Below are 12,277 nucleotides of genomic sequence, written 5' to 3'. Positions count from 1 at the left end.
ATGTCTCACTTCCTTTACAGATTCCAATCCAACTTCCTCTTTTTCATGTTTTCAGAAAGAAACTGCAGCTTACCAGTGGTGTAATCTTACAACAAGCTCTATGTAGACTTTTCTATAGGAAGTATACCAATTGCAGGAATAAGCAGTAAACATTTGGCAAAATTCTGTTCAAAAAGTTGAGATTGTTTTTCTGATGTTTTTAATCAAATCATTTTTTTTGTATTATTGATTGAACTTCCTCATGGGAAGGACATAAATTCTCAAATCTACTTTTATATTACATGCTGTACATACTAGTTTCAGGTGTACAGGATAACTATATAAGTGGACATTGATAACAGGACAACATCAGGCAGAGAGCAAAGAGGTTTAAACTTTCTGTGTTAACCACTTAAGGACTGGAAGAATTTGCCCCCTTAATAACCAGGCCATTTTGCGCTACGGCACTGCGTCGCTTTAACTGACAATTGCATGGTCGTGCGATGTTGTACCCAAACAAAATGTATGTACTTTTTTCCCACAAATAGAGCTTTCTTTTGGTGGTATTGGATCACCTCTACGTTTTTATTTTTTGCGCTATAAACAAAAAAAGAGTGACAATTTTGAAAAAAATCTATATTTTTTACATTTTGCTATAATAAATATCCCCTAAAAAATGTAAAAAAATGAAATTTCTTCATCAATTTAGGCCAATATGTATTCTTCTACATATTTTTGGTAAAAAAAAAAAAAAAAAAAATCGCAATAAGCGTATATATTAATTTGTTTGTGCAAAAGTTATAGCGTCTACCAAATAGGGGATAGATTTATGGCATTTTAATGATTTATTTATTTTTTACTAGTAATGTTGGTGATCTGCGATTTTTGCAGCAGACAGATCGGACACTTTTGTCACATTTTTGGGTCCAGTGATATTTATACAGCAATCAGAGCTAAAACTAGCCACCATTTACTGTATAAATAGTCACATAGTTGAAAAAAAGACACAAGTCTATCTAGTTCGAAAAAAAATAAACAAAATACAATCCCATATACACAATCCTTTACTCACAGTTGAGCCAGAGGAACACAAAAAAAGGAATTAAATGTTCCCTAGGGAGGTGTTTATAACTGTGGGGGAGTGTACTGACTAGAGGAGGAGAGAGATCGCTGTTCCTAATCACTAGAAACAGCAGATCTCTCTCTACTCCCCTGTCAGAACGGGGATCTGTCTGTTTACATTGACAGATCCCTGTTCTGGCTCTCTGAGAAGCGATCACGGGTGTCCGGCAGACATCACGGACACCAGCCACATGCATTGGCTCTGGCGTTGCACTGCAGGCGCATGCGCGTCTTATAGCTTCTTGAAGAGGCCAACATACAATGACGGCAATTTGTGCAGGTGTGCCAGCCTACCACAGTATGGTCGGTAGGTAGTTAAGATAAGAGAAATATACTGTACCCAAGAGGAAACTATGGAGTGTCTTTTGAGTAATATTACTTTTTCAGGTAACACAACTGTGTTGCTGTAATGCATGTTACATGTGATTGTTTGTTGTATGGCACCCCAATACACCTGCGATGTGGTCTGTATCAGAAAAATTACTGTGGGTAGGTTTTATTGTTCTCTCTGGTGCATTGGAAGCCTATTTAAAATAAATGGGCAATATTAAAAGTTACATACGTTAATGCAGAAGCATTAATGCAGCACACCAAAGCTAACAGAAAAATAGGTCTTTAGTTGTAGCAGACACTTTTTTACAGTCATCCTTGCAGGTTAGTACATGCTGAGCAGTGAAAACACAAATTATATGACAGTTTATTTTCGGGCATTTGGCAGCAAAAAAACAGCATGTTAGTTTATGAATCTTATCTGTGAAGTAAATTATGTAAAATACAATTATAAAATAAAATACCTTTGCCTTGACAGAGTTTTTCTGGTTTTAAACTTCGATCCACAGGAGGACCTATAATCAATGAATACAAACTATATATAATTATTGTATAATTTTTTTATTTATTATTATGATTATTATTATTATTATTATTATGCATAATAACCTTATATGCTTTTAAATTAAAAACCGATAACATTTTTAAAATACATTTTTAAGAAACAATAATGTGAGGATGACTGGACTTCACTACTGTTATCTCCTGTGTTGACAGGCTTTTGGGCTTGGGTTGATGGGCAATTGGGCGTAACTTGTAGCATGTAGCTTACTTACTTATATAAATCGTGTATAATAATACTTCTGAGTACATCATTTACCAGTTGGAGATTATGCCTTCCAGCTGTTCTTCTTTGAGATGGGAAAGAGGAACACCTTTTAGCACAAAGTATGTAGGCAAAAGAATCCCCCATGCTACACTGCCCAGTTACGCAGACCATGACAAATTAATACACAAAAAAAAATGATTGATTAAACCTACAAGTGTTTTTCTACACCACTAGATTTGCTTTATATGGACTTTAACCACTTCAGCCCTGGAAGGATTTACCTCCTTAATGACTAGGCCATTTTTTGCGATACCGCACTGCGTCACTTTTGCGCACGTGCGACGTTGAACCCAAACAAAATGTATGTCCTTTTTTCCCCACAAATAGAGCTTTCTTTTGGTGGTATTTGATCACCTCTGTGGTTTTTATTTTTTGCGCTATAAATGAAAAAAAAAAAAAACTATTTTGAAAAAAAAAACAATTTTTTATACTTCTAAATATCCCCAAAAAAATGTAAAAAAAAAAAAACAAATTTCATCATCAGCTTATGCCAATATGTATTCTTCTACATATTTTTTGCAAAGAGCGTATTTTAATTGGTTTGTACAAAAGTTATAGCGTCTACAAAATAGGGGATAGATGAAAAAAAAAAAACAATTTTGGAAAAAAACAAACAATATTTTTTACTTCTTGCAATAATAAATATTCCAAAAAAATGTAAAAAAAAATGAATTTCTTCATCAGTTTAGGCCAATATGTATTATTCTACATATGTTTGCCAATAAGCGTATTTTAATTGGTTTGTACAAAAGTTATAGCGTCTACAAAATAGGGGATAGATTTATGGCACTTTTATTATTATTTATTTTTTACTATTAATGGCGGTGATCAGCGATTTTTACCAGGACTGTGACATTGCGGCGGACAGATCGGACACTTTTTTGGAACCAGCGACATTTATACAGCGATCAGTGCTATAAAAATGCACTGATTACTGTATAAATGACACTGGCAGGGAAAAAGGTTAACACTAGGAGGTGATCAAGGGATTAAATGTGTTCCCTGGGAGATGTTTCTAACTGTGGGGAGAGTGGACTGACTGGGAGTACAGAGAGATCACTGTTCCTAATCATTAGGAACAATCACTCTGCACTCCCCTATAACTCAACGCTATGTTCACTATATGGACCCCTTATTTATACACAGAGCAAAATTAGAAACGCAAGACTTTTGTCTTGCTCACAAATCTGCCAAAATCTGTGTTATTGAGCACTTCTCCTTTACCAAGATAATTCATCCACCTCACAGGTGTGGCATATCTAGATGCTGACTGCAGGAATATCCACCAGAGCTGTTGCCCTTGAATTGAATGTTCATTTCTCTACCATAAGCCCTCTCCAAAGGCGTTTCAGAGAGTTTATATATAGAAAAAAAGAGAGGGCGCATCGACCTTGGCATTACCAAAGATAAAATGTATTTAAATAGGAAAAACAAAGGTCATACTCAGAAACAAATATTAAAAAAGGCTTAATATTATGCCACAAATTTGGAGCTGTGTCTTCTAGACACCTTTCCACACTTTATCCAAAGGGTTGGCTACACCACCTACACATAGACTAAGGGCCTGAGCGCAGGAGATTGTTTTGTGTTGTTTCAGAGAATTTGGCAGTACATCCAACCAGCCTCACAACCACAGACCACATGGAACCACATCAGCCCAGAACTTCCACATCCAGCATCTTCACCTCCAAGATCATCTGAGACCAGCCACCTGGACAGCTGCTGCAACATTAATTTGCATAACCAAAGAATTTCTGCACAAACTGTCAGAAACAGTGGAAGCTCATCTGCATGCTCGTCGTCCTCATCAGGGTCTCAACCTGACTGCAGTTTGTCATTGTAACCGACTTGAGTGGGCAAATGCTCACATTCAATGCCGTCTGGCACTTTGGAGAGGTGTTCTCTTCACGGATGAATCAGGATTTCACTGTACAGGGCAGATGGCAGGCAGTGTGTATGGCATTGTGTGGGTGAGCGGTTTGCTGATGTCAACGTTGTGGCCCATGGTGGCAGTGGGGTTATGGTATGGCCAGGTGTATGCTATGGACACCGAACACAGGTGCGTTTTATTGATGTTATTTTGAATGCACAGAGATACCGTGATGAGATCCTGAGGCCCATTGTTGTGCTAGTCATCCACGACCATCACCTCATGTTGCAGCGTGACAATGCATGACCCCATGTTGCAAGGTTTTGCACACAATTCCTGGAAGCTGAAAACATCCCAGTTCCTGCATGGCCAGCATACTCACCAAAACTTGTCACCCATTGAGCATGTTTGGGATGTTCTGGATCAGTGTATATGACAGCGTGTTCCAGTTCCTGCCAATATCCAGCAACTTCACACAGTCAGGCCGCGTACACACGCGGGGACTGTTCGCTCAACTTTGTCCGTCAAACAGTTTCAGCGAACAGTCCGCTCAAAATTAGCATGGACGGACTTGCCCACACACGACGAACGAACAGTTTGCTGAAACCGTGCGCGATGACGTGAACGGCACGTACGACGGGACGGAAAATACGACGTCCTATACACTGCATGTTAATCCTTTCTGAGCATGCGCGGAACTTAGTTTGACGAACAAGCCTACACACGAGGGGACTGTTCGCTGAAACCAAGTTTCAGCGGACAGTTTTTCGGAATTTCCGAAAAACTTTGTTCAGCAGACTGTTCGCTGAAACTGTCCGCTGAAAGCCCACACACCAGCGGACTGTCCGCCGAAACACTGTTCAGCGGACAAAGTTGGGCGAACAGTCCCCGCGTGTGTACGCGGCCTCATTGAAGAGGAATGGACCAACATTCCAAAGGCCACAATCAACAACCGATTGAGATGTGTTGCACTGTGTGAGGCAAATGGTGGTCACACCAGATACTGACTGGTTTTCGGACCCCCCCCCCCCCATACAATAAAACTGCACATTTTAGAGTGGCCTTTTATTGTAGCCTAAGCCAGCCTAAGGCACACCTGCGCAAGAATCATGCTGTCTAATCAGCATCTAGATATGCCACACCTGTGAGGTGGATGGATTATCTCGGCAAAGGAGAAGTGCTCACTAAAACAGATTTAGACAGATTTGCGAACAATATTTGAGAGAAATAGGCCTTTTGTGTACAAAGAAAAAGTCGTAGATCTTTTCATTCATCTCATGATAAATAGGGGCAAACACAAAAGTATAGCGTTTATAATTTTGCTCAGTGTATATGGTGATCATATCCCCCCTTAATCTCTTCTAAATGCAATAATTTAGAGGCAAGAAAAAGTTTTAATGTTCTTTTTTGTTAAGTATAACTAAAGGCAAATCTTTCTTTTTACATTTTGGATTATGTGGAGAGTGGAGGGGGATTAAAACACCTGTCAGGTTTTTATTGCTGTCTGTGCCCCGTTAAGGAGATTCGTCCTCTCTATTTGTCCTGTTTATTGCTATCACCCAATGTGAAAGTGAAATTAAATCCCACATTTTGGGTTGTTGCTAGAACAGTAATAGAGGGGAAACCTTCCAATGGGGATGCTAGTTTTGGTGACTCTGGTGACAGTCAAGGATTGCCTCACTTTGGAGGGATTTCTTTTCACTTCCTGTTCTGACTATGGGGCAGGAAGTAAAGGGAAATCTCACCAATGGGTCACAGTTGACCAAAAAAAAAAAAACTGACTGGAGTTATAACCTTCCCTTAGCAAAAATGAAAAAAAAAGTTTGTTTTCCTTTAGGTTTACTTTAAATTGTATTTTTTTTTATGAAGGTCTTATTCATCAGATTGAAAAAAGGGACATATGAGCAGGAACAAGGGACAGAGGGATTTGGTTCCAAAAGAAGTGTCATAAAAAGATCTCCTGGTATCCAGTTAGCGCCTGCAGATTTTTATGACACATATTGTGGTTTTACAAATTGTGAGGTGTCAGCCTCTGTAAACACCTAGCTTGTCTTCTTATAATGTGCAAACAGGCTAAGGAACATACAAATGCTGCTAATTATTACCAGCATCATTACAATAACTAGCCTTGTGTCAGCATCTACCATCTCCTCGATATAAATGTAATTGTATCTGCCTGCTTACCAGCAATATAGCTTGTTTACTATCTCTGCGATTAAATACTACATGACCTTTATGCTCCTGAAGAAGCGTACCTCTACGCGAAACATGTCGAGCGATTAAATGTACATCCTGCACCCAGGTTTACATCCTGACCCACAGCTGTCTTATACTCACAGCCTTAACTGGAGATCACTACGGGAATTCCAATATACTATCTCTTGGATGTAGATATGTACGTTGATACTATGTAATGTGGTGTCAGTGAGTGTGTACAGGGTGTATAATTATTAATTCTACAGAAGTTTATATGTATTTATATGCGATTATGTTTCTTATCTATGTACAAACTGAACCAATTTAATTATTTTTATATAGTCTACTAGTGTGCCTTTAAAGTCCAATTTCTTAGCTTTGAATTTTTCTACCTCAAATTACATGGTTGTTGGTAATGCTGGTTGAATTGACCAAAGTCTTTTTGTTTATGGCTAGCTTTACTTGTTCCTTTCTGATGCATATAGTACTACTGAAATGTCAATTTTTTTTATCATGAGTTGACAGAAGCCTACAGAAGAAGCTCAACTTCAGTCAAAGGGTAGCATGAACTTGATTCTCTATCAATGAAAAGAACTAATACATTTCCCTACTGTTGGGAATATGGACACCTTTAACCACTTCCTGCCCAGGCCAATTTTCAGCTTTCAGCGCTGTCGCAGTTTAAATGGCAATTGTGCAGACAACATTTATTTTATTTTATTTTATTTTATTTATTTTTTGAATATCCGCTGCATCTGCATGATGTTCATCAAGTCAGCGATCTATAGTATATCGTAGTCCTTTTGTATCACCAGCAGTGGACAGATCGTATCTTTAGGGCTATTTGCCATTATTCACAATGGCGTGCTAGTACCCAGCCCTGCATCTCAGAATGAGGCTTGGTACGCTGTAGTATCTTTATGAGGTGGAGCGTCACTGCGCTGCCCGTTCCCCATTGACAACGTCAGGTATGACGAAACGCGTCTGGGAGGGCACGCAGTGACGCCACCACGCTGTTTGAGAGGAGGACGGGCTCCTGTTTTACCGGCCGGTTTCTTATTACTGTTTATACAAGCTGTATTTTACTCATCCACATGTAAGTGTGCTACCTTTTTCTTTAATAAATTGTTCAAACGATATCATGCCATGTTAGCCCCTTTCTTTTTCGGGAATTACTGAGCTCCACGAAGCATATTAATATCTGGAGGGCATTATTGGGAGATGGAGATTTGACCCACTAAAAAGGAGGATATCTTTTGATGGGACCCATCGATTATACACAAACGCCCAAATTGCTTATTTTCTGGTAAGCACATTCATTGTACGGTGACGGGCACTTTTATGAGCTTTTGGATCGTTTCTAATCACCGTGGTGTCACAAACGCTTATTTGGATCCACATAGGAACTTCCCTTGAATGGACTTTTATTTATGTTTTTTTCACTTTACACATTGCTGTGTTCTTTATGCACTTAAGGTGTTTTTCCATTGTTATAATCATTTAAGGTCAATGCCTATTTATTTTGTTATTACTTTCTGACATTTTTTACTGTAGGGTTGGCGCAGTTTTTTGTTTCTGTATAATTGTGCAGACATGCAATGCTGTACCCAAATTACATTTTTATACATTTTTTTCACACAGATAGAGCTTTCTTTTGGTGGTATTTAATCACCACTGGGGATTTTTTTTTTTTTTTTGCTAAACCAACAAAAGAAGACCGTAAATTTTGAAAAAAAAAAAAACAGTTTTCATCAGTGTTTCTTATTAAATTTTGCGAACAGGTCATTTTTCTCCTTCATTGATGTCTGCTGATGAGGCTGCACTGATGGGCACTAATGAGGTAGCACTGGTGGGCATTGATAGGTGGCACTGATGCGAGGCACTGAAGGGCACTAATAGGTGGCACTGATAGGTGGCACTGATGCGCACTGATAGGTGGCACTGATGGGCTACTAATAGGTGGCACTGATGGGCACTGGTAGGTAACACTGATAGGCAGCACTGATGATGGGACACTGATTGGCAGTACTGATAGGTGGCACTGCTGGGCATTGAAAGGTGGCACTGGTGGGCACTGATTGGCAGCCCTGTTGTGCACTGGTGGGCACTGGCAGGTGGCACTGGAGGACATCGATGAGGCAGCGGTGGCTCTCTGTGTGTAGGAGCGATGTCTTTCTGACAGTAGCCAGTGATCATTTTTTTTTACTCCTCACGCTGTCAGCATAGCAATAGCCGATTACTGGCTCTGTTTACATCACATAATCAGCTGTCAGCCAATGACAGCTGATCACGTGGTAAGGGCCTGAGTCCCCTTGACTCGCCGAACACAGAGCGCACAGAGAGCTCAAGCATGGGTGGACATACATGGACCCCCTCCTGGCAATTTAGGCTCAGGCTGTAGATGACTTAGCGTGGGCAGGAAGGCCAAACTTTTTTTCAGCTTTGGATAGAGTGGAAAGGGATTCGAACACTTGCCAGATTTTAGTCGCTGTCTGTGCCCCCATTAGGGATATTCGCCCTCTCTATTTGTCCTGATTACCATTGTCATTGAAAGTAAAAGCAAAGAAAATCCCAAATGTTGGGTTGTCCCCAGAAATGTAATAGAGGGAAAATTGGGGACACTAATTCTGGAGACCTGGGGGTCCCCAAAGAATTCCCTTAAAGCGCTTGTAAACCGCTGGACATTTTTTTTTTCTTATTTTCTGCAATGTAAAGGCATAATGTGAAACATACCTGAAAACGAAGCCTTCCAGGAATGCGATGTCAATGCTGGAGGCCACTTTCATCTACACCCGCCTTGCTTTCGGTTTTGCTGACTCCTGCTCTGTGACTGTCCGGAGCCGCGATGACATCACTTCCGCACATGCATGTGGTGGTCATTCCTTCAGCAAGCATGCGCCAGTGATGTCAGATATTTACACTACCTATAGGTAAGCCTAATTATTCAATTAACTATAGGTACAATTTAGTGATGGAAGTTTACTTCCTCTTTAACCCCCCTAGCGGTAATCCCGAGTCTGGCTCGTGGTAGGAATATACTGATAGGAGCGGTAACCCCGAGCCAGACTCAGGATGGCTTCGCTCGATGCAGGGGAGGACACAGGGATCGTTACTCACCTTGTCCCCTGGATCCAGCGATGTCCGCCGCGCTGTGCGATCGAGCTATCCTCCGCTCGATTCATAGTGCCGAATGCCGCCGAGCTCCGTTCCCTGCGACGTTACGGCGCACGGGAGCGGAGAACGGTGGCAAATTCAAAAAAGTTAAAACACACAAAACACACACAGCACTGTAATCTTACAGATTACAGTGCTGTATTAAAAAATACACACCCCCTTTGTCCCTAGTGGTTTGTGCAATGCCCTGCATGCACTTTTATATTATAAATACTGTTTTTTACTGCCTGGAATTTGGAGATTGTCCATAGCAACCAAAAAGTGTAAATTTTTCAGTGTTTTAGGATTTTATTACATTATTGAATACATTTTATTATTCTTTATTATATTATAAACTTTATCATACCCGGGATGTCTGCTAGACTCTGGTTTGAACAGATTTAAGAGCGTTATTCCTAAGAATTACAGGACTACAAAATAAAAGCCAGATTTCCGTGCAAAATAATTGTACCGCTTTCAGCACCTAATTCCAGACTGAATCATACCGCCAGGGAGGTTAATTTGCAGGGATTTCCTCTCACTTCCTGTTTGACTATGGGACAGGAAGTGAAGGGAAATCTCCCCAATAGGACACAGATGGTGAAAAAATAAATCTGATGGGGATTATAAGCCTCCCTTACTCTATCCAAAATTAAATAAAATGTTTTGCCTATAGTTCTAATTTTAAGATAGGTGTGCTGCTTAAAATCTAATTCCAGCTAATATTTTTACTTTTGATGTGAAGGAGTTCCAATTTTTCTCATGTGTTTGTTCCTGGCTGGGACCCAATTGCAATGATTTTTCTCTGTACAAGAAATGATGGGTCTGATTGTCACTTGGCTTAGTAGGCATTCTCAGGAAGTGAGGAGAAATGTCCCCCATATGGAAACAACCATGTCAGAGGATTTAACTCTCCCCCGATCCAATAAAATGTAAAAAGCTGGATGTGCATCGCATACAGTACATGTGCAGATGTTTACACATGCTTGGTATCAACTTTGGCACCAAATAGGTTATTTAAGGCTAAGCCTTACATGAGATCACTGCTAAGTGATCTTCAGCTGTACTGTACCCCTGTGTCTTCAACTATGCTCCTTGTATGCTCTGCTGTACGTGCCCCTGCTGACTTTTCTTTGATCTCTGATTGCCTATTGCTGACCTTGGCCTGCTCCACTTAACCATGCTCTGTATGCTGATCGCTACTGCTCTGCCGTTTATTGACATTGGCCTGGCCTGTGAATTCTCCTCATTGCAAACAAGTCATTCATCCTAGCTTATCCTGCGACTGCACATTTCTATAACCTAGTGCTTCCCCACCCAGATACAGAGGGGTCTGAACTGGATTCTGCATCTGCTGTGTAACCTGTTAATCTAACAGTGTACATTGTTCCGATTGCCATGGGCGTTGCATTGTGGAAATTCACATCTGATGGTCTTTTGAGATCCAGTCATCACTACAACTTCCATTCCACCAAGACTATACTACCCTATCACCTTAAAAGGAGCTTGGGTTGGAGAAGAAAGAGAGGTCACCCTCATCATCTCAGTCTTTAATCAACTACTTTAAAAAATAACTCAAATTTCTTCCATCCAATTAGAGTATCCACAACAAATATAAAGACATTTAAAGTCAATTTTGTGTAATTGTATACCTTGAAATGGAACTGAATCCCTAATTTTACTTTCTGATTCAAAATCCTGCAAAGACAAAAACAAAACGTCATTATTAAACAGGTAGCTGGGTAAAAATATGTCTTGAATAAATAGCTTGGATCAATTGAAACGGAAATGTACTACTCAGGGCCATCTTAATAGCATCATGGGACCCTAGGCAACGGAATGCTATGGGGCCCCTACAATTCTGCCCACGTACGCACCTACTCCTAAGAATTCAAGTACAATATTTTCTACCTTCTGCTATGAAACATATCAAATTGGAAAAATTTAAAACATGTCTTCAGAAATGTATTCTGCTACATGCCTTTGGTATAAAAAATCCCTGAGAGAGCTGTATTCTCTCAGCCCTCCTCCCACCGGTATGCTTGCAGCCCCACTACACACCTGTATGCTCACAGCCCCCCTCACGCCTGTACGCTCTCAGCCCCCTCACACCTGTACGCTCTCAGCCCCCCTCACACCTGTACGCTCTCAGCCCCCCTCACACCTGTATGCTCTCAGCTCCCCTCACACCTGTATGCTCTCAGCCCCCCTCACACCTGTATGCTCCCAGCTCCCCTTACATCTGTACGCTCGCAGCCCCCCTCACACTTGTACGCTGGCAGCCTCCTCACACCTGTACGCTCTCAGCCTCCCTCACACCTGTATGCTCTCAGCCCCCCTCACACCTGTACGCTCTCAGCCCCCCTCACACCTGTACGCTCTCAACCCCCTCACACCTGTACGCGCGCAGCCCCCTCACACCTGTATGCTCGCAGCCCCCCTCACACCTGTATGCTCGCCAACCCCTCACACCTGTATGTTTACAGCCCCCTCACAGCCGTCTTCTCACAGCCCCCCTGACACCTGTCCGCTCTCAGCCCCCTCACACCTGTCCGCTCTCAGCCCCGTCACACCTGTATGCTCTCAGCCCTCCTTACACCTGTATGCTCGAAACCCCCCCTCACACTTTTACGCTTGCTGTCCCCCCACACCTGTATGCTCGCAGTACCCCTCACACCTGTACACTCGCAACCCTCTTCACACCTGTACACTCTCAACCCCCCACACTTGTACGCTCTCAGCCCCCCTCACACCTGTACGCCCTCAGCCCCCTCACATGTGTATACATGGCACACACA

At 41.4% G+C, this 12,277-nt stretch overlaps 1 protein-coding gene across 2 annotated transcripts in view; it reads right to left on the bottom strand.

The window, feature by feature from the left end:
• The window catches only part of CLNK (cytokine dependent hematopoietic cell linker), a 267,728-nt gene that overhangs the window by 115,563 nt on the left and 139,888 nt on the right, over nt 1–12,277 (bottom strand). For both annotated transcript variants that reach the window (XM_077477779.1, XM_077477780.1), the window contains exons 9-10: nt 11,132–11,177; nt 1,896–1,946 (exon numbers count right to left, since the gene is read on the bottom strand). In XM_077477779.1, coding sequence (XP_077333905.1) covers nt 1,896–1,946; nt 11,132–11,177 — 97 coding nt within the window. The remainder of the gene's footprint in view (nt 1–1,895; nt 1,947–11,131; nt 11,178–12,277) is intronic.

This window comes from Lithobates pipiens, unplaced genomic scaffold (assembly GCF_037356315.1).
Source record: "Lithobates pipiens isolate NorthernLeopardFrog02 unplaced genomic scaffold, aLitPip1_a1.2 Scaffold_13, whole genome shotgun sequence".
Classification (NCBI taxonomy): domain Eukaryota; kingdom Metazoa; phylum Chordata; class Amphibia; order Anura; family Ranidae; genus Lithobates; species Lithobates pipiens.
Note: the sequence above shows the minus strand (reverse complement) of the source record. Positions and strands in the feature narration are given on the sequence as shown.